The sequence below is a fragment of the Cyanistes caeruleus genome, chromosome 5 (genome assembly GCF_971803275.1).
Source record: "Cyanistes caeruleus chromosome 5, bCyaCae1.hap1.1, whole genome shotgun sequence".
NCBI lineage: Eukaryota > Metazoa > Chordata > Aves > Passeriformes > Paridae > Cyanistes > Cyanistes caeruleus.
Window position 1 is genome coordinate 27031332 of NC_141705.1, and position 26641 is coordinate 27057972.

The following is a 26641-nucleotide window of genomic DNA, read 5'->3' on the forward strand; positions in this document are numbered from 1 at the left end:
ACAGAAGTATTGTCCTGCAGCTTCAAATTACAGATCTCTGTTCCCTGAGTTGCACTCCCAGAGGTGAAGGGTAACACCCACAGAGGTCTACCAGCATCCCTGTTCAGGTAAGTATTCCCAAAGCTTCGAGGGGAAAAAAAAAAATCTGGCTGATTGCTAGAGTAATGAAAGCAGGCATTTGCCTCACACCATTCACAAAAACAAAAAGTGAAATGAAAAAAATTTCTTTCAAGACAATATTTTTGCTTCTGGAAGCAGAAGAGAAGAAGGGGAGATAGAGAAATGACAAGGAATCTCACAAAGCAAGGGTGGCATTTGCCATGCAAGCCTGAGCAAGCAGAACAAAATATTTCTCTCCAGCTTGGAAAAAATCTTTATTTTCTGTCTGTCAGCAGCAAAGAGGCAGCAAATGTATGCACGTGAGAAGAGGCTGGCACAGCACCAGCCCATATATAAAATTATTTAAAGAAACTTAGATGTTGAGTGCTGAAAAGGAGAGAGAAATCCCTGAGACCACACTGATAGCAGCTGTGTTCAGAGTTACTTAGGAAATACCCACTAACTTAATTCCCTTTATCATTTCAAAAAGAAGATAGAATTGAGTGTTGAAAGAGGAGTGCAAGGGCTAATTGTTTTACAGATATAAATAACATGAGGTCCAGACCATTCTGTAAATACGACTTCCAGTTTTGCCTGATTTAATAGCGTTCCTTTACTCGTGGTGGTGTAACAAGATGGTTCAGCACACGGCCAAGGTATTTAGTGAAATGCTGTCACCTCTGTACCACTTTTGAAGGGCTGTGTGCTGAGAAGGAGCCTTCACAAGCTGCTGCACTAACAATGTGCTGAGCTGCTCTCAGAGGAGAGTGCCAGATATCAGTGAAGTCAGCAGGTTGTAGCGTGGCTTCCATTCGTGGTCTTTTTCTTGCCTGCTGTCCCAGCATTTTAATTCAGTACTGGGGACTAATCCTAGCTAGCAGCTAATTATTGCAAGCTTCAGAAAGGTGTAATTTTTCTGATGACCTGCCCTGAGCAAATACTGAACTTCTAACAAGCCAATTAACGAATCATCAGTGCAATTAATGGTTTCCTTTTACTTAGGACCTTTAAAAATCTGGATAAAGAGATATACCTCTCTGTGCTGCAGTGGTTTGTGAAGTGTCATAATTCAGCACTAACTCTTAGCATAAGCAAATCTCTGGCTCCTCTTAAAGCTCTGGAAAATCAGACTGCAGTTACTGCAGCCACCAGCAAAGGATGCATTGGTGCATATATAGCAGAGGTTATTGGTGAGGGAGATGCCTCCTCCCCATAAGAGGAGAAGTTCCTTCATAGCTTGGTTCTTCAAGCTGGGAATGGGATACTACAGTTTTGATGCCCACTTGCCTTTGCTATCCCTTCCTTCTGGCAAAACAAGTGCTCTTCAGGATTTATACAGTCTGAGACTAGGGCCATGAGAGATCTTTAACCTCTCAGACTGATGCAGTGCTCCTGCTGATCAGCCCAGCATTTTAGAGGACAAAATGGAAGCACTTTATTTATCATCCTAAACACATGTATCATCAATATTTACTTCATTATTGATGTTTATTTACCAATATCTTTAAGCACATATTTTCTTTTGTTTTTGTTTATTTTTTAAAAGAGTTTTCTCCCTTCTGGTATTTACTTTGTTGATAATTTTTCAAGCTATTTATGCTTCTTCAGTTTTCAATTTGACAGACTGAGATAGCCAAACTCTCCGGGTGCCCTCCCACTTTCAAGGTGCCTCTTCTCTTCTACTGAAGATTTCCTTTTTATGGGTATTCTTGAATTCAGCTTAACAAGGTCAACCCCATCCCTTGTAGAATGGCACTTGTTCTTCCACCTCTCTGATGTTAATTTCTGTCCTGTTATATATATCCTGTTATCTGTTTGCTTTTTTAATTTATTTTATTTTGACCGTTATATCTGTAGGAGATCAAAATCATCCCATCAGTCTACATGTCTTATATCCACAGCAAAAACTGTTCATATCCCATTGGTAGATGATCTTGCACTGTCTCGTGCCAGATTTCATCTTAGTTCTCTCGCTTCAGTTCTTACCTTTTTTTTGCCCACTGTCCTGGTCCTTTTGCCCACCAGTGATTCTTCCCAGCTTGATGCCAATAGAGTATATTGGCAGGCTCTTCCTAGCTGCTCTAGAAAGGCTTCTGAAGAGTTGTGTCCTTTGCAGTTCTTTGGCCTCCTGGAAGACCCACATGGATACTGTATGTTGTTACTGGCTGCTCAGCAAATCCAGCCTTGAGCTTCATCACAGCCTTTAGATATATACAACACCTGGAACTGGAACTTACCACATTGTAAATTCTATTCCTCACTTTTTAATCTACAAGATGGCCTAATGGTTCTTAAAGGAAGTGACTAATTTCAGTTCAGACACCTTTCCATATTTCCGATGATAAATATAAACGAAAGGAAATCATGTACCTTCTTGTGGCAATTGCGTTGATTTAAAATTTTGTCTTTTATCCTTAGTGACCCAGAAAACCCCATTATCTTTCTTTAAGATCTTCCTTTCAATACAGGTAAAGAATACCTTACTGTTTGCTTTAAACTTTGTTTTTGTGCTTCTCTTTATGAAATCTATGATGACCCTTCCTATTCATTTTCTGCCTAATATTTGCCAGCTGTAATTTATGTTTTCTTTATTAGGATCTCAAAAATCTGAATTCACTGTCTGGCACAGGACCATGACTGTCACACTTGGCCTGTCAGCCATGTGACTACAGACTCCGGGACAGGCTTATTTATATTTATATATATCCATTTATAGATATTAATGTGTATAAAAAACATCTTTTTTGGCAGTATCCTAATCTTGACTGATTACATTCTGCAAAAAACTCCCAAACAAGCCACTGTTGGCAACAAACCCAGGTGTGAAGTGAAAATGTAGATAAATTAGGAAAGTTGATGGATAAAATTATGCTGGCATATATAAGTTCACAGAAGGCTACAATAACAAATTGCTTCTGCATATGGTTTATTCATAATGTTCCCTATATTTTATTGTTTCAGTTCCCTACTCTAGACAGTAATAAAGCTGTTTTTGTCAGTTTCTGTAGTAGTTAGGATACCAAACAATAGATTATTGTAATCTTTCTCTGGAAGAGGTGGCTTATGAAGTCATCTACATTGATCCAGAAATGGAGCAATATCCTTCTCTTCTGAAAATCGCAGTTCTGTGCTAAGAGATGAAAACACAGGAGAAGAATTGCACAACTTTCCCAGTTTATGGGAATATGTCAGGTCATGTAAATAAAACAGCATTCTTGAAATCAAAATGTAAGGTAACATTACCAACTTGAAATTATGCCTGTGCCTGCATATTAGGTAAATATCAAAGTGGCAAATAATATACAGTATACTCAGCAAACTTGGCATAGCTTTTTTCCTTATGAGAGAGCTATTCAATTTTTTTTTTTTTAAATAAAAGGTGCCTTGTGAAAATATAAAACTCAAAGATTAGGAAAACAAACTAATATGAACAAATAATGTGACAAAAATATTTCAAAGGAATTTCAAAAGAGATGCTTGAGATAGCATTTCAAAACTCTGCTAGTGGGACTTGATTTTTTCAAAGGATATCTCCAATAAGAACCATAACAGCCCAATAATGATCAAAGTTTGTAATGAAGCAAATTTAATGCCATGATATAACTTTTTGATCTATGTCACCACACCCTTCAGAAAAAAATGAGTGACCTTTGCACTTCAAAATCCTTTTAATATGAGTATAGGAAATGAAAAATCTTTCTAAAATGCTATTTTATGTTCAAAGCAGTTGTCAAATAAAGTAAAAATTAACCTAATTATCATATACAGTCATATTCTTCTACTTTTTTCTTGTATTAATATTATCTGCATTGCTGAAAGTGCCATATATCTCATTTTCCTGAGGCAGCATGCCAAACGCTTATCAATATTTTCATAAAACTCTGCATTTTTTTTCAACATTTCCTGTCATTTTGTGTACATAGGAACACTTAGGATTGCAATCACCCTGCCTGTTCAAGCCACATCAACCAGATGATGCTGGAGGCAGAAGAGGCTGGAAAGGAACTGTGTGCATTTTTTTGATCCTGTTCCTGTTTTTCATCACTCTCTGTTCTCAAAATTGTTTAGAGAAGCCTTGGCATCCCCGGGTTGACCAAGTCCATCAGAATCTCCTTCCCTCTCAGGTATCTATCTGCTAACTCAGACCAGCACTGCAGTGAGCACCTACTCTGCCTGTGCCACAGGCACAGCTTAAAGCCTTTTTGCCACAAAGGAGCGAGCACTGACCTGTCTTTCCCTTGACCCAATTTTCCTCTGGTGCAATAAATGGGAATGCGCTACTGTCTGAAGACAGACAGATGGAGGAAGAGTCTCAGGATGTGACTGTTGCAATAGCTTGAAAATGAGCCAGAACAACTTCATCATTGCACAAAGGAGTAAACAAGATCAACTGGAGTATGGAGTTGAGATAACCCCAATGTTCAGTGTCAGCTCTCAAGCTGAGGAGAGTCACCATGCTGCAGGGATGTTTCTCGTTTTTCTCTCTCTTATTCTTTTTTTTCCTATATTCTTTGAGGAAAAAAAAAAAAAAAGTAAAAATTAGACTCAAATAAATGTGGAAGATGGGAATCTGGTAGTGCTTTAAATAGTTTTTTTTCTGTACTAGGCTCCTATTTGGATCTTCTTAATTTTGTCTAAAAGGAAGAGATCTCTTGGAGGAAAAAAAAAAAAAGTCTTCCACAAAAGTCTGTTAAAAATTTCCAGCAAAAAGCAGTGGTCTGTTTTGGCTTATTGAAGCTTCTTAATTTATGTTAACAACTGCCTGAAGCCCATTTGGAGCAGTGATTTTTCAGTTTTCCATAGAGGGATTTGGGATGGAAGATATCCTACTTGATGAAACTATGATGATACTACTTGATCTATCCAGTCCTGACAAGCTACATTCAATGTTCTGAGTTTCTTCCATAGTGATGGTGAAAAAGAACCCCTGACATGAGGAGATGTACATATTGGTATAGCTTGTTGAAGTTTTTTAACCACTTTATAGTGAGTTTTAGGAGCCTTGATCTTAACTCAGTCTACAGGTCATATGGCCAAGCAGAAAGACTTTTTATATAAGATATGCAAAGGTATGGGTTTTGACCAAATGTTTATGAAATCCCTAATTAATTCTGATGTAGTTATTACAACTATATATATATATATATATATATAATTATTATTAAAAATATTCTGCTGTATCTAATTAATTATATTTCAAGATTAAAAGCTACTGTACTACCTCTGAGTAATGTCACTCACTACTTAAATCCCTCATCAACTTCAGAAAATATTTAATTTAGTATGCTACAACACATTTTTTATTATTTTTTTAAAATTACCTTACACTAGAGTGGGCACCACTTGGTGAGAGGAGAGGGAAACAGGAGGGTAGTGGTTTACCACTCTGTAGCAGGCATAGACATCCCAACAAATTTAAGACTTTTATTGACCCTGTTGTCCTCAGGATCAGTTGTCTGGTGGCTACAGAAGCCTCTTTATCTGCATCCTCCCTCTACATGATAGCAGCAAATCCAGTGACTCCAGCAGATGCAGTGCACAGCCTCTTTGATGAGTGCCAGATGTTGCTAGTACAACAATGCACTTCAAACTCAGAGAGCATCTGAGCCCAGCTGATCTGCAGGGAGCAAAGAACTGCCTCAGTAATATCTGCCAGTTCAGAATCCAGAGACAGAGAATTTCTGCACGTTTTTGGGAGTATGTGTGCAAAGCAAGCAGGGTACCTGCTGGCTGTGAACAGAAAGTAGAATAATGAAAGACACTATAAAGAGGAAGGAAAGAAGCAAAATCTGAAAGCAGCCCTTACAGGACTATGGAAGGATTTCATAAAGCTCTGAATCTACTTTATGAAATCTACTCCCCTGCAGGGTCATGAGCTGTTGTGCTAGTCTGGTTTCAGACAGGAAAGGATCTCCTGGCTCCATCACTGTGCACTGCCACCAAGGGGCCTCAGGGCAGTTCTGTCCCACCAGCTCCACGAACACTGGAATCCTGTTGTGTTTCTTCCAGAGGCGCCTCTAAATCTCCAGGGGCAGGAGTCAGTTTTGGATGGCATGCAAGAGCGCTTGAAATGCCTGTGTAGAGCCTGCTCCTCTGTTGTGAGAGGCTGAGGAATCTAAGTGAACGGTCAGCTTCTTGAGATTTAGGAAACAGTCTGGTATTTAGGCTAGAGTAAAAACAAATGTTGCCTGCAAGAGCAGATGAGGATGCTGTGTCTCACTTCCTGGAATTTAGGGCTGGCAAAGGCAGAATCCTTTTAATTCATATCATATCAAGGTCTTCTGCACATTCCTTCTGAATGGGAGATGCTGGAAGTGGAAAGTTGGCTCCGGTTCTTATTGTTTCCAAAACAAAGTCCTTTTGGTGATATTCCTAACTGAAACACTAAATACTTTTCTTAGAACCCCACCTTCAGTATACTGATTTTTCTAAGAGATATCTAACAGATCCCTGTAGGTACAGCTTGTTACATATAAAGTTGTCCTTACAGATTTACCATTTCAGTTTTTTAAAAGTGAAAAACATCATGGATGATCACTAGGAGTTCAAAGAGAAAAAACATCCTCTTGGTCCCATTCTTTGCTCGCTGTAGCTTTGTGGATTTCAACCATCATCCCTCATTTACATTAATGTGAATCATGTAATTTAATCGCTGTGAAGTGATTGGTCTTTCTCCCTGCATAGATAGCACTAAACATGAGCTGATCCATTTCATTTACTAGGTTAACCAGTCTTCTGGACCATAACTCCAAAGGGGATTTCATGTGTTGGTATACATGGGCCCAAAGTTTTCCAAGCTAATATGGACAGAAATAGTAGGCAGTCTGAACTTTCACCTTTGTAGCCCTGTAGCTGCTTTAGTGAATGCTAAGTGCATCATTAACATAAATGCCAGCATGAGAGCACGGGCCACTGCCTATGCTTTCTCCACAGGCTTAGCTGCTGTGTCTACCCTGGGTTTTCCCTGCTGCAGAGAAACTTGTGCCCCTAATGTGGACCTAATTATCAGCAAAACCTCTCTCCATTCAAATGGAGGTTTTGAGGACTGGCACCGATGCATTTCAGTATGCCTGGATACCTGTCACCACCAGCCTGAAGACTAGGAAGTACCCTGCCTGTACCTCTGCATGTGGCGTTTCTTGCGCTGGGGTCCTGCTCTGGTTCCAGGTCTCAGCCCAGTCCCTGAACTCAGGAGACCACAGATTGCATCCAGGTCTTTTCCAACAGAAAGCCTGTCCTCCTGTGTGTTACTCTACTGTTCCTCTGGCCACATCTATGGGCTCAGATGTGGGGGGCCGGATCCTTGGTCCTCCCCAGCAAATGGTAGAGACACAAGTCCACAGGAGTTAGTCATTACATTGCCATCCCGATGTGACACATTCAAACTGACATCAGGATGACGTCATACTTCTCAGCACTGACTCTTTACCAGAGTCACAGTGCTGCTGTGTTTTGGATTCATTACCTGCTCTCATAATGAAATGGTTATTTTTTTCACCTGAACAGGTTAAAAACCATCATCCCTGGCACTTTTTAATGTCTGTAGAGATCTGAAAACTTTTCTCCCTGAAGGGCACCTCACCACAGACTACTTTGGGTTTGACTTTTGTGGTGTCTCCTTTCTGTTGTGGTTTCTGGAGATGCTGCAGGAGTTGCAGAGCAGGCAAAGCCATGGAGCTGGGTGGAGGGAGCCCATGGTGCCTGTGCTTACAGACTATGCTTATTTTATTTTTGCTTCTGGGTGGGAAGTCAGCAGTTGGTTTCAATCCCAATTTGAATGTGTCTTTCTCAGAGTCTGGCTCTCTTCTTGTGTAACGCTTGTGATGCTGAGATATTCTGGGACACTTTTACTAACCATGGCAGAGATGCATTCCTGGAGACTGGAGCGAGGGTGTTTTTCAGTGCAGGGCCACATGTTTGAGTGATTCCAGCTGGGAAACCCACTCTCTGGTGGTCTGACGGAGCCGAGGTTTACTGACCTTCATAAAGCTGTGCCACCCACTGCAGTGTGACCGCCTCCCCCCTGTCACACAAATCCCCCTGTCACACTGCACACCCCTGTGACTGGGGCTTCACCCCTGCTGCTCCTGGGTTTGGGCAGGCAGGGCAGTTTAGGAACAATGATGGCAGAGAGAAGGGAGGAAACAAAGCTACCCAAGAATGACAGCAGGCTTTACTCAGGCTCCAGTGGATGCTTTGAGGGATCTAACATGGTTTTTTGAAAGACGGTTTGTTACGTCCTTAATTCCAAATAATCCTCACTGCTGAAATGGGATGCAAACATCCTCCGCTGTGATCCTACTTCTCTCCTGTTCTTCAAAATAATTGAGGAGTGATACTTACACAAGGTGACTGCCTACTCTAGCTCCTCTTGTCCCTTTATCTTCATTCAGATGCTAATGATGGTTTAAACCAATGTTTGTGATTCACAGGCCTAAAGCAAAGCTAGGCAGAAGGTCTGTGGACAGTAGGGGAGCCAGTTATTTTTAACTTTCCTTCTTTCCTAAGTCAATATTAGGATAAGCAGCAATGAAAAAGGCCAACATACGGAGAAGGAATTTGAAGCCAGGAGAGCTGCAGAAGCTGTCAGAACAAGCAGCCTCACAGGGCAAAGGGCAGCAGAGAGACACTGGCAGGTGCTAAGTGGGCTGGGGGACCATTTGTCTCCCACCAAAAAAAAGCACTAGACTCCTCAGATATTTACAATGGCTTCTGTCCACTCAAACTACCTACCTACCTACCTATATATTTTAACCTCCCCTAAACAGAGCTGCGTACCTTCAACATCCCTGCTAATGGCAGGGGCTACGGTTATACTTCTGAGCACTGTTTTGATCAGCCCCCAGCAGTACAGCTGGCAATGTTTCTGGAGTCAAGCATTTCCTCAACCCTTCATCTTGTCAAGTTGACTAAATCCTACAATGTTTTGGAAAAGGATAATCGGGGCAGGCTTCATAGATTCATTCAGACTACCAGACACTCTGCTTGCAGCTTGCTTAGCAAGGGATTCCCAACAAAGTTGCACAGAGGCATGGATTTCAAGAATACCTTTTTACGACAATTGTATATAATGCATTGGGAGAGAAAAAAAAAACCTAAGAAAATAAGAATATAAGATTGGTAGTGGAAATGATGGATAGGAATTGCAAGAATTTATTTGGATTTATGTTGGCTTTACAAATGTTTTATCCCATTGCAAAGAAGGAATATTCTGTATTCTCTTGACAATAAGGAGAGCACGGTTGTATTTCCTTTGGCTATGAAATAAAAAACAGAGATGGAGTGACCTGTGCCTATTCCTCCTTTGCAGTGTCCATGACTGATGGACAAAGAGGACTGTTATGAATTGGGCATCTTTTTGTACCCTTACTGCTATTCCTTCAGCATTTAGCCTGTTAATGAGGGACAAAGGAAGCAAAACATGGATTGTAATAGGGGCCAGGTTGGTGAGGGATTACCCTGCAATTCCTTTTCTCTGAAAGAAATCTCAAATGTGTAAAATCAGAATGGGCTCCATCTTCCTGGCTCTTGCACTACATATTCTTTCAAAGCTGCAGTCTGGGTTCTTTTCCCCTGTTTGCTTCCTGCAGCCTCCCAAGGCACTCATGCAGGACAGAGGAGGGATGGTGGATAAGCTCATTACCACACAAGGTTGGGGTATGATGTGTCTTGGTGATTCCTAATTCTACAAACCTACATAACAGAGAGGTTAAAAGATTGGTCTGTGGAAGAGTCAGCTTTGCCATGGTGTCTTTGTTCACTGATTCACCAAGGAGTCCTCTAGCAAAAAAAAAAGAAGGCTGACAAGGTTTGATACTCATGCACTTTTGACATAACAAAATAGATTTGACTCCTCCTACATGCCAGCCACACTTAAAAAGAGGAAAATGTATTTTCCAAATACACATGCTTCATACACCACAAGGAATCAAGGAATCCCCTTCAACCCTTCTTTTCCTATGCACCCTAAAGAGAGATCTGATTAATCCATGATGGAAATCTGGGCCAGCCAAGGGAATGACAAATGTCCTTGTGATTTCATTGGGGCTGAAAGCCAGGCCTAGCAAAAACTGATCAGCATCTTCTCACCCAATTGTAATAAAATTATGGTGACATGTTTTCTATGATGGACATGGGCCTAACAAATACATTGATAGTGGACACAGAAACTGTTAAATGACATCTCGTTTCCTTATAGAAAATCGTGTAGTAATTTACAGTATTTCAGTGCTCCTCTAGGAACTCTTTGCAGAGTTTGCTTTCCAGGGATACTAAGGAACTTGACAATTGCTCCTTCTCAGTGTGTTGAGTTTAGCAGTCAGATAACAAGATTTGCACCATGAATAAAACCCATGCTGACTAAGGTATAAATTAAGAATTATTTCAGTGCTTGTGCTGTGGCTAGAGCAGTGAAATTCATGACTTTACCAGCAGGCAGAAGCTTGCAACTGCCACAGCAGCAATCGTATCCTTTTAATAGAATTTTGTGTTTGTTTAGACAATGTCCTGCAAAATTAGAAGTTTCTGTTCATAACGTTTTAAGCACAGCTGGTTGTCAAGGGTTAACTTGGTTAGTGGAATCTAAGTGAAAGTTTTAAAATACTGCTGTCATAGAGAACAAATGCCTTCAAAGCGTCTATAGCATATGTTATTTAAAAGAGCACTGAAATAAAGTCCTGGTTTTAATTATTTTTCTTTGCAGAACTTCTCTAACTTTATTGCCAAAGAAAAGACTTCCAGAGCCAATTTTTAATCTTAATTATACCAGATTCAATCTGGAATATTTCCCTTGAAGTTAGAGTTACACCAGGTTTACACAAAGCAGAATCTGGCCCAGTTTCCACATTAGACTCGCTCAAAAGATAATTTAGATTAAGAAGCAAAATATCTGACTAAAAAAAACCAGCAGTCTGAGGATCACAATGTAACTAAATGCTGCTGTATCCTCTGTTCTTGAGCCACATCAGAGCTTTCCTGTCAAAGCCTGAACTGTAGCTTCACATGCATGGCTACAGGAACCTTTACCTGCATTTTCCTATCATCTCACTCTCTCATTTCTCTCTCCACAACCACCTTGCTCAAGAGGAGACCATATATCTGAGTTCTCTAAAGGACTGCCAACAATAAACAGGCAAATGATGGTGTAACTGAGGGAGAAAGTGCTCCCTGCAGATGAAGTACAGACTGAAAACAAGGTGATCTTAGAGAAAAAGGCCAAACAGTCTTTTGGAGAATTAACAAAAAAATAGAGGAATGGTTTCCCCTGACATTTCAGTGTTTCAGTCTCTCCTGTCTCTGAACTAAAGAAAAGAATGAGGACATGGACATTGGCCACTCCTTGGAATGGCTTGAGGTCCGATTGGTGCCTGTTTGATGTCTTCCATCACTGATTAGGGCCAGAGAACCTTGAGTACAGGAGACACACAGTGCTGCAAGAAGAATGACAATGTGATTCATGCCTCCTGCTGACATATGTCCAGCATAATCTTGGTAAATATGAGTAAAATGACTGAAAAAATTAAATGAATAAGGGGAATGGGCTACATTCATTTCCAGGTCTGGAGTTTTTTGCTGACTGTGAGAACATGGATGCTGCCTCTTGAAACTCTTAGTAATGGCTCCACACAAAACCCAATTCTGCAAGCTCTTAAGAAACATTAATGGCTTTCCATCTTCTTAATCCTTAGGATGGGAAGATCCATGTTCAGTAGCACTCCATGTCACAGAAATAGAGGGACAATGTTTTGTTTGCAGGGGTATTTTGGAACATGAAAGATCCAGTGAGGAGAAGGATCCTTTTAGAAACCTAATTACAATTCATAAACCTTGGCTGTAGCTCCAGTATTTCCAAAGCAAATCACCCCAAACCTGTGTGTTAATCACTAAGGATCAGAAGCAAACCTGAATGCAGAAGAAAAATTATATCCCTTGCCTGGAGCATGGGCGGTTCCGGGTACCAAATAAATAGATACGTTTCTCTCCTGAGTGTGACACTTCATGATGCTCATCCTATCTTGGCCCTTCTGTGCCCACGGCAGGAATGTATGGTAGACGTGATCAACCCAGGCATATGTGGGGACCGACACGGACGCAGATGTTGGCACATGCCCACCGTGCCATGGGGACCACGACCACGACATCCAGGGTGGTCTCCACACTGTCCAGCTCCCCAGCAGAACTCAGGGCTGGGTTCCCAAGGACAGTAGCTCGAGGGAAGCAAAGCTGGTACTAACAGTAAATAGCTGCAGAACGAAAGCAGCATGGTCTGGCTGTGGTTTTGTCCTGCTGTAATCCATTAATTGCTTCAGCTCGAAAGAACAAAGGCAGAGATAATGGTATCGGGAGTTACGAACCTCAAACCTGGGCTGAATCAGCGGAGGATCCTTTGATTTCAGAGAGAAAACTTCTCATTTGTGGCACGGGAGGAATTTATCTCTCTGCTTTACTTGCAACATGCCACATCCCCCGAGCTGCTGAGCCCGGCCCTGGCTGGACCTGCAGGGCTGGAGCCATGAGGTTCCCGGGACGGCCCCTCTTCTCCACATTCTCCAGGGCCGGTCGGTCTCTAAAGAGGCGCAGCGGCAGCAGCGGCTGGCGGGGCGCGGTGCCCCTGCCGGGCCCGGCCGGCTGCTCCCGCGGGCTCCGGTGCCCTCTAGTGTCGCGGGTGGCGGTGGCACTGCCCCAGAGCCCTCGGCCGGCACTGAAGGCACCCCGGAGGCGCCCGCAGCCCGGCGGCGCTGCCCCTCGGGGCCGGGGCTCCCCCCGGGGGCCGGAGCGGAGCGCGGAGCCCGGCGGAGGCCGAGGGCCAGGCGGGTAACCAGGCCTTGCCCCCTCGCTTCGGCTCGGCCCTGAACCGCCTTCAGCCTGCTTCTGGACCAGAGCGGGCTGTTTATCCTGTCGCAAGTAAAAAAGTCAGGGCGGGAGCAAAAGGAAAAACAAAGTCTGTTTTTCAAAGAATAAGGCTTCCACGGCTGTTTTGGCGTCTTTTAATGCCGAGGGCCAAACGCAACGATGGAAGCCAAGCAGCTCGACGTCGTGGCAGCAGCGGCCTCGGTGGGAAAACCCCGGGCACGGGGAAGGGAAACGACGGCTACGGGGAACTACCTCAGCCATGTGGGGAATAAAGAAAAGGGCTAGGGAGGGCAGGCTAGGAAAAGTGAAATTCTTTTGTCTGTCGGCCTGTGCTCCCGGTGACACGGGATCCCTGCTATTAAGAGCCAAATTCTGTTGAACAAACAAAATGAGGGAATCTGTACTTGCGGAAAGATTGAAAGAAATAGAAATCTAAAAATCTGGTGGGACTGTAAATGTACACAAGACCCTCCCTCCGCAGAACACATTTCCCGGAGAGGCTCGGGCCCTTGGCTCTCCTTCCTAAGTGAGGCGGCGCTCACCGCTGTGTTCCCCTCCCTAGGCGATAGATGAGAGCACAGACGTGAGGCCGTCTGCTTTCTCCCTCTCCCAGGGGTTTGAGGGGTCTCTGCTCCAGGCCGTAGCCGCTTTTCATGCAGGCGTTCCTTCTCTAAAAGGTAAAAAGGGTGACTGCTGCTCTGTGCATCGCTGAACGTGGGTAACGATAATTAAACCCAGACATGCCTTCCTATCCAGCCAAAAGGCTGCGGCTCCTCAGCGGGTGTTCCCGTGGAGCCCGGGCCAGGACACCCCCTCTCGCCTGCCCAGTCCTGACGGTGGCCACACAAGCCACCTATTAGGTTGTTCAATAGGCTTATCCAGTTAACCGCTCCCCGGCTCACCCTTGGGAGAGAGCCGCAGGAAAGGATTTATTACTTGAAACAAATTGTGACTTCCCCAGGGAGAAGGATGCTGAGCGGGGGAGGGGGAAAAAAGAGGCCTCGAAGGCTCCCAGTCCCTCCTGGAAGCGTCTGAGAGTGGAGAGAGCCGCCCCGCAAGAACTCGAGCCGTCGGTGCTCCCGCTGCCCGCACTGTGACGGCGCCGCCGGCCCGGGGAGGGGGACACACACCCCCGCCCACCCCGGGGGACAGGTTGGGAGCATAAACAGGCGAGAGCGGCTCTAGCCACTTTGTTTGAGACGTGCAGCTTCCATCTGTTACCACATAAACACACGCTAACGGGATGCTTTATGGTCCAGCCCTTCAGGGGAGGGGAAGGGGGTAGGACAGGGGAGAGGAGAGGTAAAAAAATCCCCCCACCCCCAGCCTGTCCTCTCGCTAACCCCACGACCCCCTCGCCTCCCTGGACGGGACCCCCCTGCACCACACGGGGCGGGAGGCAGAGCTCAGCAGCCGTCTCGGAGGCTTTATTTTAACTACCACCTCCTCTCCGCGGGACCAGCCCATCGGCACCGCCGGCACTGCGGACAGGGACCGGCCCAGCCACCAGGGCGGCTCGGTGCTCCTCGGCAGGCCCTAAGGGAAGGGAAAGCTACGTCGGGGAAAGTGTCACCGTTCCCCAGAAGGGTCCCGGGGCGACGGGACACCTCCGTCCCTATCTCCGCAAAGCCGTCGGGCCCCCACCCGAGGGGCCAGACTGGCCTAGCAGGCAGCCTTGCCAGTCCCCCAGTTTGCAATTTTTATTTTTCGCTGGGTCTTGTGAGATCCCACATGGATGCCGTTAACGACCTCTCGATAATGATCATGACAAAGGCATTATTCAAATGAGGCAGGTAATTGCAACCAGAAGGCGCCTCCTCCCCTTTCATTTTGCTCCTTTCTTTTCGAAATAGTAACTCTCGCATTACATCCCATCCTGAACCTATTTCGCCAGGAATCGGCCCGAATGTTAAACCAGATACGCTCACGCCGGTACATCTTGCCCGAGCCCTGCAGGATCGCCCCGGCACATAGGCGGCTGACGTTCATCTTCGAGGGGCTTAAATTTGCTAGAGCCCGCAGCTCTAATCCAAGTCATGATAAAGCATTTCCCTCCACAAATTAAGGGTTTCAGGATGCTGGGTGCACTCGCCCTCTCAGATGGAGAGTTCCAGGGTGCGGTATGGGTTTTTTTCTCCTGTGTTGTTTGTTTGGTTTGGATTTATTTTTTTTTTTTCTCCGTGCTTTTTGACTCACTGGGAGCCTGTTGTTTATTCACAAGCATTACGGTATCCTGTTAGCATTCCGACCAGGGGCTGCTCATAGATGTGACTCCGATGATTTCCTGGAGGAACATGTGGAAGCAATAGCGGGGTTGTGCACTCACCCGAGCCGAGGATGCACTAGTGGAGGGTGTGCAAAGGGCCGGGAGCGCCGCCGGGAACCCTGAGAGCCCAGACAGGGGTACCTCAGCCTGAGCGCGCATCCTTGGGAGTTGCCTCTGTTCTCTTCGGGGCATCTTCGTTTCAGAGGCTTAACTCTCCCTTGCTTAGGAAAGAGAATAACCACCGGCTCCTGGCTCTTGACTTCGAGAACAAACTTTTGTTTAATACTAAATGAGAGAAAGAGGTGCGGGTGGTGATGCTGCTGGACTGGGGAGGCAAAGAAACGGGAGAAGCCCCGGCACGCAGCCGTGGCGCCGGTGCCCTCCCCAGAAGGCAGGCGGCGGGCAGGGACCCGCTCCGCTCCGTTCCTGGGGCTGCACTGCCCCCTCTCCCGCGGCCGCCGCATCGCCGCGCCCCGCCGGCCCCGCTCGCCTCGCTCCGCACGAAGCCTGCAGCAAAAGGGCGGCGAGGGCAGCTCCCCGGCAGCTCCCTCGGCCACCCCTTATCGCCAGCGATAGTGACGGCCAACAAAGCAGAGATACGCAGCGCAGGTTCCCCGGCGGGGATCAAAGCTCCGTCTGGAGCGTGTTCAAACAGGACGGGCTCGGACGTGCGCTGCCCGCGCCTCCGCCGCACCTCCGGCCCTTGCCGTGTCCCTGCCTTGGTTATTACTGGGGGCTGTTTGCGCTGGGCAAAGCGAAGGCAGAGACGAAGAGAAGAGTGTTCTCGGTCCCGTCGGAGCTGCGGGCTTTTGGGGGGCTGGCTCCTGGCGAAGGTTACCTTTCGTTGTGTCTTTCATTCATAAATGTTAGTGATTCGTCTCTCCTCCTTTTTCTCTGTGCCTCCTGGTCCTGGCTGGCTCACGGCCGTCCATGCAGCTTTCTAGCCCAAACCCGAGCTCAGCGGTGTACAAAGGACAGGAGGAAGCCGTGAATTCGTTTCCAAATCAAACTCCCCATCCATAAACTCGCACTGTAAGCGTGGACATCGAGTCCGGCGCCCAGCCCACCGTCCTGGAGGGTCTGAGGAAGGAAGGCTCATTCATGAAATTTGGGAGCACTCTGAGTTTTCATGAAAGTTTTTTGGGTCTTTTCTTTTTTTTATTTTTTTTTTTTTTTATTTTCTCCCCCTGCAGTGCAAAACTCCCCGCTTCCCCCTTTCCTCCCCCTCGCCCCTGCCATATGGCCAGCCTCCCCCTCCCCTGCAAGGCTGCTGAATCTGGAGGCAGAGACTGGCCCCCCTGCCTGCGTAAGAGCCTCCCGCCGGCGCGCCCGCCTCCGGCCGCGGGGCTGGGGGCGCCGGGCGAGCCAGCACGCTCTTATTCTGAAGGGGCCTGAGGGGGGCTTCATTTCCTGACAGCTATTTACTTAAAGCAAATGATTAGTTTTGGAAGGATGGTCTATAACATTGAATCAATTACGGGACGCGGTTTGTGAGACCATTACAGTCGGATCGGGAGGGAGGGCGAGCGAGAGGGAAAGAGCGCGGCTGAGCAGGGAAAGTCACAAAAAGACGTGGACATATTTTGGATGTTTTACAATCTGCAGGATTGGGGCTGCGGATTGTAAAGGGGAAGGTAAGAGGTGCGGGACATTTTCCCCACCTTTTTCTTTTTTTTCTTTTAAGTACCTTTTCTGCCGCGGCTTTTTTCTCGTTGATTTTATTAGTTTTTCTTTATTTTTTTCCCCTTTTCTTTTTCTCTTTTTTTTTTGGGGGGGTGGGGTTTTTTTTGTTGTTTTTCCCTTTTCCCCGATGCTGTGAGCCGAGAGGAGGGCTTCTTTCCGCGGGGCGCAGGCAGTGACCCCGCGGAGGGCAATGGGGGTGCAGCGCTGCGCAGCGCCGGCCGTCGGGGTGCGGCGGCGAGCAGCGCTAATGACAAACACATTGGGACGGCGGGGCCACCGCGCCGCATTCCTGCCGCGGGGGCGGGAGCGACCCGCCGGGGCTCGGCGGGCAGCGGCGGTGCCCTCCCCAGGGGGGAAAGCGGGGACGCGCACCGACCAAGTAAGCGGCTCTCTCTCTTCTCGCATCCCTCGCTTCCTTCACCCCGCCGCTCTCCCGTCCCTTCCCCCACCCTTTGTTTTTCACCACCTTCCCTCCTTTAGATCCCTTTTCTCACCTCGCTCCCCCTGACCCGGTAGCCTAAAATGCCCCGAGATCCTGAGCGGAGGCACGCATACAACCCCCGAAAGGCGACCCCATCTCCATCCCTGCGCGCCCCGTCTTTTTTTTTTTAAAGCGTCTCGGTGAAAGGGAAGATGCTGAATTTAAACAGGGCTGGTACCTGGAGTCTTTCCAGCCTGCAGCCCCTCTCTCAACGGGAATGCCAGCCCTGCCGTATGTCCTGCCGGACTTGTGGACCCCACCGCTTCCTACCCCGGGAAGAGCAAAGTCGTCGCGGCCACCTTTTGGATTTTGTCAAGCGCGGAGTTGCAAACTTGCCAGCCTCTGCCAGGCTGGAGTCCCCTGGAAAAGTCCTAGGAGCAAGTAGGAAATGGCTTTTTGGCTGTCCGCGGCATTGCTCAACATTTTTGGACGCGGATCCCATAGCTCAGGAACCGTTCCAGAGAACAGGACTTGGACAGCTTTTTCTGGAGCCAGCAGCGACAGATCTAGCGAGGCAGCAGCAGTCCCAGGGCACAGCCGCCAGCCCCCGGGGCTCGTCCGCACCCCGTCGGGGAGGCAGCTGCGGACCAGAGGCAGGAGCGCTGCCCTGGCCCCCACCAGTGCCCGGGGCACGTTTCCAGCGCCCCTCGACGGTATTTTCGGCGCGTCTCTGGCCAATGTTCGAGCTCCCTAGCGCTCCTTCGGGGCCTAAGTCTGCAAGGCCGGAGAGGGCAGCGCATCGCCTCGGCTCTTACGGGAACCGACGGACCCGTTCCCGGCGCTGCGGGCGCGTCGCTCCCTCTTGGTCCCGCAGCTCCCAGGCGGGCACAACCCCTGTCCCCGCCGGGACCCCCGGCCCTCTCCAGACCCCCCGCCCTGCGGCTTCGTGCTTCGCCTGCCGGAGAGGGCTGGAGAAGAAGCGTCGGGTCGTAGGGGAACACGTCTGTGCTCTGCTCCTCTTCGTCTGCCCTACCCCGCTTTTTCTTTTTCGCGGCTACCTCGCATTAAGAAAAAAAAAAGTCGTCTCTCCGGCTTGGCAAAGGCTTTCCTATTGTTTCCCAGACGAACAGTGAAGTGGCTGGGAGCTGCCATCTCTGCTAGGTTTGCTCGGTGTCCGGGGCATCTTTTGATCTGTAGCGGCTCCCGCCGTCGGGCTGCGCCGAGGGTGGGCGGACCGAGGGGAGCCGCGGCAGCGCCTCTGTCCCGCTCCCCGGGGGCTGCAGGCCGGGCTCCCCACGGCCCGCAGGCTCTGTCAAGCGCCTGCAGCCTGATGGGGCTGGAGAGTGTGAACGGAGCTTCCCACCACCACCCACACCCCAGTCCCGACTGGCTGCAGGCGGCCGCTGTCTCCCCGACGGGACGCACCGGGGGAAGCGGGATGGCTTGTTATGCTCTGGGCATCTCCCAGGGCCGATGCAGAGCTCAGCTGGAGTCCCAGGTCGGCTGACTGAGCTCTGTGTCCTTAGATGGGACAAGACACAGGATCAAAGCAAGGAGACAGGCATCAAAGGTTCCTCTGTCATCGTCTCATCAAAATCTGAGCTGTGGAGACCCGACTTTTAACTTTGTGTGTAGAAACTAGGGAAGGACTTCCCAGCAAGGGACTTCGGGTTTAGCTTCTAGTTAAAAATGAGTATTTTAGAACGCCCCTCAACTAAACAGCAGTTCAGCCAACCTCAAAGTCTGGTGAAAAAAAGTTTGCACAAAAATGAGACCTCACAAAACACTGGGATTTAGGAGTCTACAAGCAAACCAGCTCTTTCAGCCTGCAGGCACTCTCCTGCTGCTTTTAAATGAGATCTCTTGTTCTGGTACTCCTCTCCAGGCACTGAGGGGTAGGAGGGATGCCAGTCCAGTTGCCATTGGGTACTGGGGCCATCTTTGCTGCTGCTAGTGTGTTGATGTATGGGAAATCTTCATGTGGCTGTGAGGGCAATATATAGGTATTAGGTTTCAAGAAAGCAGGAAGTAATAAATATTTTTTAAAAATGCCTCTCTTCTGTACTACAGCATTGGGCTAGGATTGAAGTATGCGTAGACAGAAAGTCTTGTGTAGCCCAGACCTTGCAGATTATTTCCAGCTATACCAGTTGGTCTAAAAAGGAGGCTGAAATGTATAACTTTGTATAATCCTTGCCTTGCTTGCTTCTTTATTTCATCATGACTACAGTGGTACCTACTTTTGCATGTGAACTCTAAAATTTTTAATAGAAGATGTTTCCATTTTTTTCTTTTGAAGACTTAAAGGCAAAGGAATGACTTTCGAGAGGCGATTTTTCGTAATGGTGGCGAGAATTACTGTTAATTTAAAAAAGAACAAGCAAGAAAGCAAGTGATCCTTTCTCTCCCTCTTGCCTTGCTCTCCTGCTTGACTCATCTCTTTCAAGCCTATAAAGCTTTGCATGGGCACCCAAGGGAAAAGTTTGCAATAGCTAGTCTTCCTAGTTCTTGTGGTCAACGGAGATGGATATTTTAATGCTTCTTCTGGTGTTTGTTTGTTTGTTTTTTTGTTTTGTTTTGTTTTTTCTTCCCTGTTTTCTAGGACAGTCTGGAAAACCCTCCTTGGATTATGTTGGAAAATTTAAGTTTTGCAATTCCCCCACCACCTTTAGCTCCTAGACTAAGGGACTCTGTCCTGGAGGGTTAGGCTAAAGAATTGTGACTGACTAGAAGGCTCTTTGGGAGGTAGCCTCACTGTGTGTCCTGCAGAGCCCAAAGGACTCAGCAGGAGCCCAGCACTGGGCTGTCCTTGATGAAAGGTTATTCCTTGGGCTTTTCTTGATGCATAGTTTTTCTATGTACAGGCTATACTGGATTCAAATATTTGTAAAGGGACATGGAACAAGCCTCATTTTGGGAGAATATTTATGCCAGTCTTTTTCATTGAAGAGCTTTGAGCCCTTCCCCAGCAAAACCATCAGACCCACATGTTAGCGCTGCAGGGCAGTGCTGCTTTTGTGGAGAGTTGAGTTTGCAGTTTGGGAACTGAGGACCAAGAAATGTTTCAGGAGGTCCTGTCTGAACATTTACATCCAGCTGGTGACATATACCACAAGAAAGAAATATCTTTTCTTGGGCTGGCCTTAGCTCTTCCTGGAAAAGATCAGCTTTCCCAGAAGGACAGACTGCCACTCTGACAAAATCACGACTGAAATTACCCAGCCCTCTAATAACAAGGATAATCATATCATTATGTGCCAAGATTTACAATCCAAATACTGTCCTATCACTTATGTAAATACAGAGAAAATGGGACCAGGGTTGGTGTGTTGTTGGGTTTTTTTTGGTTATTGCTTTTTTGTTTGTTTGTTTCTTTGTTTGTTTGTTTGGGGTTTTGGGGGGGTTGGTTAGTTTTTTGGTTTTGTGTTGCATTTTTGTTGGTTTTGTTTTGGTTTTTTTTTAATCACATGAAATTAAAAATATAGGGATTTTGAATTTTAAGTTGATCCGGGAGACCCAGTTTGGGCTGCCGCGCTGGAGACCAGTGCTGCCTTTTGCAGGACCAGGACTGTGGCTCGTAATGTGGATCAACATTGCCATCCTGTGGCCATGAGTACCAACTGCGGTGGCTGGGCGGCTGCTAGGAAATCAGCCCAGCAGTCTCCCGTGTTCCGAGAGATGGGCTGGTTTTCTGTCTTGAAAGAGGTCTTCGGTTGATTCCCAGTAGTATGAAAATAACATATACCCTGGACTCTTCTTGGTCCCCCTCCGCTCTTTCGCTTTAGAGCACTCCTCTACGAATATCATAATTTTCTAAATATATATTTCCATTGAACATTGATTATACCTTGTCTTTTGTAATACAATGAAACCTTTCTTTTTGGAAGCCAGTGCTTACCAGTTAGTGTTTAAAAAATCGACTTCTGAATGATAACAATATTCCAGAATTAGTTTTTTGTTGTTTTTTTTTTAAACCACAAAAATGCACAAGAGAGATACCAGGATTTCAGTCAGAACCTTTCAAAATCTATGTAAATTCTATGACTGCTCAACCCAGGGAAAACCCCTGAAAATAGTTTGGCAAATCCTGCAGCACATTACCTAGCTTTTACTATATACACCCGTGTTGGTGTTTTAGCTAGCAGTGTCCTAAGTATGCAAAAAGTTTAGGTTTGCTTGGACTCATATAGCATGTGTCATGTAAATACTGGGTTTCAGCTTGCATAACCTACTGGCTTCAGCAGGGCTACACCAAGTTATGGACTGATAGACCAGTGTTAGGAACTGAACCTGACATATTTATCCAGGCCTGAGATTTGGGTAGCTGGAGACAGACAACTGCTCTGCCATAAGGGAGGTAAAGGAGCTAAAAAGGTGCATACAAAGGTGTATGTGATTGTAAATAAAGAAAACCAGGATAGGTGTACCTGCTTGGTGTTGTGGGAATGAGTAAGCTCTCTTGCCCACAAGTGTGAAATGGTGCTTGTGATAAACCCTGAGTCTGGCATGGATTTGTGAGGGTATGCTGGTGATGGCACTAGCATTCTTAAATCAGATGCGTGATGTAGCTAAATTCAGTTCAAATAGGTTTTGAATACAAGTGATGGTGAATCCTTAGTACATTATTCTGTCTTTCACATTGAGGAAGTGTTGCACTGGGTCTTGATGAGATTAACGGGTCATTGAGGAAAGATCAAAGCTCTGGGTTGTGAAAGAAGAGCCAGATGGAGAAAGCAAATTTAGTTAAGTCCTTGTGTTTTTAAACTGCAATGCTACATTGAGACACTCATTGATTTCAGTGTCAGCCCAACCAGGTCAGCAAGTTCAAAGCAGCACTTTGGAAATGCCATCACTTCTATTTACATCATTTGGCTTCAGTCCTCACTTACACACACAGCTCTGCAGTAAGTCTGCTTCAGCAGAGCTTCTGGTATGCAAGAGATGAGCTAGCTTTGTTTTTTCTCCTTCTGTGCTGCATCACTTGCACTGAATAGTCTGGCAAAACAACGCAAGAGGGGGAGAGATTTGCCTTTTCAGTCAGGAAAAGGAGGGAACTTGGCAGAAGTGGCATAACATTGTCATGTGGATCTTGGGAGATTAGGAGTCAGATCAATAAAGCAGACCATGGCAAATCTTTAAAGAGTTACAGAGAGTTGCTTTCTTAGAAAAAAAATGGAGGATACAAATGTGAGAAAAATGAGTAAGGAGGCTGAAGCTGAGGGAACTATTTGATGTCCAAGAGTCTGTTACCGATGGGAGACAGATACATAAACACATAGCAATTATTGCTAACTGAAGAATCAGACAAGATGCCTTGTCTCTGCTGGAATATTGTTAGCTGGATTTCTGAAGGTGTTTGTACATGCTTTTGAGTCAGGCAGTCTTCTAATCCTGCTTCTAAGACCTTTGAGTATAAAATTCTTTTGCTCGGCAAAGGGGTGCTATCTGCTCCACCCATTGCATGAGGAAAGCAGGGCTAGATCAGAAACACTCCTTGGCATATTGTAAGCATTTAGCCCCCATATGGCACTGCTACAGTTGTAATAACTAGACGTACCTATGTGCTTTCATATCTCAGCATCAGGAACTGAATACCAGAGGATAAATAGAAACTCTCCAGAACCTTTGAAAAGTAGTCCCTGTCTTGGCACATCATCCTTTATTTTACTCTTTAGTCAGTGTTTCAAATTAGGGGCTCTTCTGTGAAGTGTTTTTTTAATCTATATTGGATTTGGGCCTAATCCAGTTCTATTAGAAGTCACCAACAAAACAAACTTTGTTGTCACCAACAAAACAACAAATTTGTTGGTTTCAATGAGAGCAGGGATTGTAGGATCTTCCCCTTTAGAAATGATCTAGCATGCTGCTTCAGGGTTTTATGTAGAAACATCATTACATGGCACAAAAATTACATAGATGCTGATTGCTATTGTTGCCTCTATAAGACTGTTGCTTTAGGATTATATGTTTGAAAGCTGAAATAATTACATGTGATCTATGACTCTCTGCACTTTTGGGGGAGAATAGGTGCTCTATGAATGGCACTGCTGGCCTACAGTCTGTCATGGATTTATTTCATTAGAAAATTTCAGCATGTGTTTTAAATAACGTGTCTCTCGATCAAGGGAATTCTTGCTAAAAAAGCAATAAGCACTATTGTATTACATTGTATTCTGTAAGCTATATATACACACATATATACAATGGCAAAACAAAAATATCACTCAGGGTTGTACTATTTGTAATAAGAGTAGCTTTAAAACATGCTTTTTCTCCCATAAAAGCTGCTTGCAGCTGAAAAGTCAGAACTTACAGCATGAAGATGTTACATCTTCATCGATGCTTGTGAGGATGCTTGAGGCAGTAAGTGGCATGAGTCTCACTCAGCTGTGGCTGTGAATTGGGGTCCCTGGGCCATTCCTCTTTGTGGAACTGTGTGGAGCAATGGGAGGTTGCACTTGGGTGCTGCAGAAGAGGAATCCTCCTAAGTGTTGTGCAGTAGTCAGTCCATTAACTGTGTCTCTCTTGCCTTCTTTCTGTTTCAGCGGTTGGTAGCTATGGGTACTTCCCCACAGACCTTCCTGATCCTGGGATGTTTTCTCACAGGTAATGTTCCTCAATCCTCTATGGTTTTCCACCCCTAATTCTTCATAAATCTGTATTTAAACTCTCTCGTTCTGCCCACAGTAACAAATGCCACAGGGTTGCCAGCTGGTCACAGACCTGGTTCTTCTGCTTTTCCCTCTAGGGAAAAAAAGCCTGCCATAGGCTAGGCTACGCCATGGCCTACTGAGATGGCAGTGCTTTTGCTGGCCCATATCGGCCGCTTTGGCTGTGCTGTGCTGCTCTAACCTCCCAGCAGACCTGTGTGAGTGTGCAGGGGAAGCGGGCCTGCCCTCCTCCGGCCGCCGGCCGCCCGCCCCGCTGGGGATGCCCGGGCGCGCGGCGCGGTGCAGGCCGGGCCGCCTGTGTGGGCTCCCCGCCATGCCGCACCGCAGCCGGCCTCACAACATCTGCTGGGCTAATGGCCCTGGGAGGGCAGGACAGCCTCTGCCACCGGCTGACAAATATAGAAAGGGCCTGTAGAGAGACTCAGCTCTGGGCAGGAATGGAAATTGATTTCAGAGACAATCTGGATTCCTGGTGCTGGTTTATTGCAGACTGCCAATTTCACTCGGTGGGCCTAGGTGCTTGTTTATTGTACAGACCATTTGGTAGACTGAAACCACAAACATACTTCCTTGGCAAATTCCTCATTTTGTAGGGTTTGGATCCTCTAATTTTCCTTCTGACAGTTGGACCTGCACCAACCCACCTGCAAATTACCTAGACTTACAAATCTGAGCCTGTAACTGGAGACTGCATCTGAAAACCAGTGCCATCTACAACATCTAGTTCAGTGAATTCCAGTTTTATTTGGCTACAACCCTTTTGTACATTTTGTCTAGAAAGCAGATCTGATGTACAAGCTTCTGCTCCAGCCCTTTGCAGAAACTGAAGTCAGATGTAAAATGCAGGTTTTAGTCTCGGGAAGTGGTTTCCAAATGTCAGCTGTGAGCTTACTTGAAGGCTGACAGGACTGCTGGTTTCTTGACCATGGCTATAAGAAGGTGTGAGATGCCTGTGAGCCAGCAGTCAGGGTGTGGAATTCACTGGTCTGCAGTAGAGTTGTGTACACCTTTGGGGCTGGAAAGCTGTGGTGTGGATTGGGAGCTATCTCTAACTTCACCTCTGTCTTTCACCTCTTGATTTCACAAAGAGAAGTCAGCAAGCAAACACTTAACATTTCAAAGGAAAGCCATTTGCTATTCCTGGGGCAAAGCTTTGGCTTTTAACAAGGGTAAATTTCCTGGGACATCAGCAGGTCTGAAACAGTCAAAAAATAAAGCTGCTCTGGATCGTCTTTGCTTCCTTTCACATCCCCGTGATGAGGCTGTGTTGTGTATTCACATGCTATTTATTTGTGTCTTTTTGCAGGACCATTCCTAACATTTTGCCAGCTTCCTCTGCCAACCATTGTTCCCAATAGGAATGAAATGGTGGTACAGCTGAATTCCAATTTCACACTCAAATGCTCTGGAGACAGTGAAGTGAGCTGGCAGTACCCAGTGACCGAGGGAAACCACAGGATAGACATTAGACACGAAGAAAACAACAGTGGCCTCTTCGTGACAGTGCTCGAAGTAGGAAATGCCTCGGCCGCCCATACAGGCTTGTATGTTTGCTATTATAACCACACACAAGTGGAGGACGGGGAAGTGGAAGGGAAGGACATCTACATCTACGTGCCTGGTAAGTGGGGGATGTCACAGCTGTACCTGGAGGTTTGGGTGAAAGAGGTGAACCATGGATGTTCAGAAGAGATATGTTGCTGGTGACAGTTTTCTGTCAGAGGAAGAGAAATAACCCCAGGGACATTTCCTCATGTGTAAATCAAGACCAACCCCAGTGAATCTATGGACATATTCTTATTTCTTTCTATTGGTTTTCACTTTTTGATAAGAGTTTTAATTCTCAAGAAGAGTAATGAGCTCAGAACTTTAGAGCTGAGGTCTTCTGACCACCAGGGGCTGGAGAGTAGATCTTGGTGCCCAGGCCAGCTCATCTGCAGGAGTATGTGCAGCCTGCAGGTTTGCCTGGCTCCCAGGTGGCAATTAACAGAAATGTCAGTCTTTTCAGGGGATACTTGGGTGGATATTTTGGTATGTGTACTGACCAAACCAGTGCAGTGTATGATACTAAAGCTGCTGCCAGATGAGGGAGGCCATATCTTTTTCTTAACCTGAATTAGGCTTGAACTAAAATCTGGAAGAAGTTCATGTGTACACTGGGAAGCAAAAAGCAATGGAGATGTCTTCAAGGTGGCTGTCAGAAGGAGGGGAAAGAAATGCTCTTGCTGGCTAGTCTGATGCAAGATTAAACACATGGGGGCTAAGTGGTGTGCCCTGTAATTTTCAAAGCAAACATAGCCTTTCCCAGGCCTTGTGTTGCATTTCTTTTTAGTGGTGGAAAACTGCTGGACTCAGAAGAAATGGTATCCTTCTTTCTGAAAGTGCCTATTTCCAACTTTGCCTTCCCACCCCCTTGTTCTGACTGGAAATCTGCTTAAAGGCTTTCCACAATCTCTATGGGATGAAAATCTTCATTTTCATAGCTGAGATAGGTACCAAAGGCTGAGCCACTACTGGCTGCTTTTGTAAAGCCCTGTCTGGATGTTTCCTTGGCATTGGCTGGGCTTCAGGGGGTGAGGGTCACAACTGCGGGGCCAGAAGAGATCAAGCCACTGGATTTGCAATAAATATTTGGAACAGGGAATAAAA

At 46.3% G+C, this 26641-nt stretch overlaps 1 protein-coding gene and 2 long non-coding RNA genes across 7 annotated transcripts in view; 2 read left to right on the forward strand and 1 right to left on the reverse strand.

Annotated features, from left to right (window-relative positions):
• Positions 1-1913: 1913 nt before the first annotated feature.
• Positions 1914-24257, reverse strand: LOC147652998 (uncharacterized). Of its 3 annotated transcripts, XR_015286525.1 has the most exons (3): positions 5906-10076; positions 4327-4608; positions 1914-3229 (listed from the first exon to the last, which is right to left on the reverse strand). It is a non-coding gene; the product is annotated as an uncharacterized LOC147652998 (long non-coding RNA). The 3 variants fall into 3 exon arrangements; XR_015286526.1 differs by lacking the exons at positions 4327-4608; positions 5906-10076 and adding an exon at positions 23635-24247; XR_015286527.1 differs by lacking the exons at positions 1914-3229; positions 4327-4608; positions 5906-10076 and adding exons at positions 16934-19305; positions 23635-24257.
• LOC111928023 (uncharacterized) lies at positions 14138-15012 on the forward strand. The gene is made up of 2 exons (XR_002863877.2): positions 14138-14744; positions 14846-15012. It is a non-coding gene; the product is annotated as an uncharacterized LOC111928023 (long non-coding RNA).
• The window catches only part of PDGFRA (platelet derived growth factor receptor alpha), a 34522-nt gene continuing 24389 nt past the window's right edge, over positions 16509-26641 (forward strand). Inside the window, exons 1-3 of one of the 3 annotated variants that reach the window (XM_086887910.1) lie at positions 16509-16851; positions 23867-23927; positions 25299-25613. In XM_086887910.1, coding sequence (XP_086744036.1) covers positions 23879-23927; positions 25299-25613 — 364 coding nt within the window. In that variant the 5' untranslated portion in view covers positions 16509-16851; positions 23867-23878. Of the gene's footprint in view, positions 16852-23866; positions 23928-24185; positions 24509-25298; positions 25614-26641 lie in introns of those variants that run through there. The other 2 variants (XM_023925220.2, XM_023925218.2) reach the window with 2 other exon arrangements.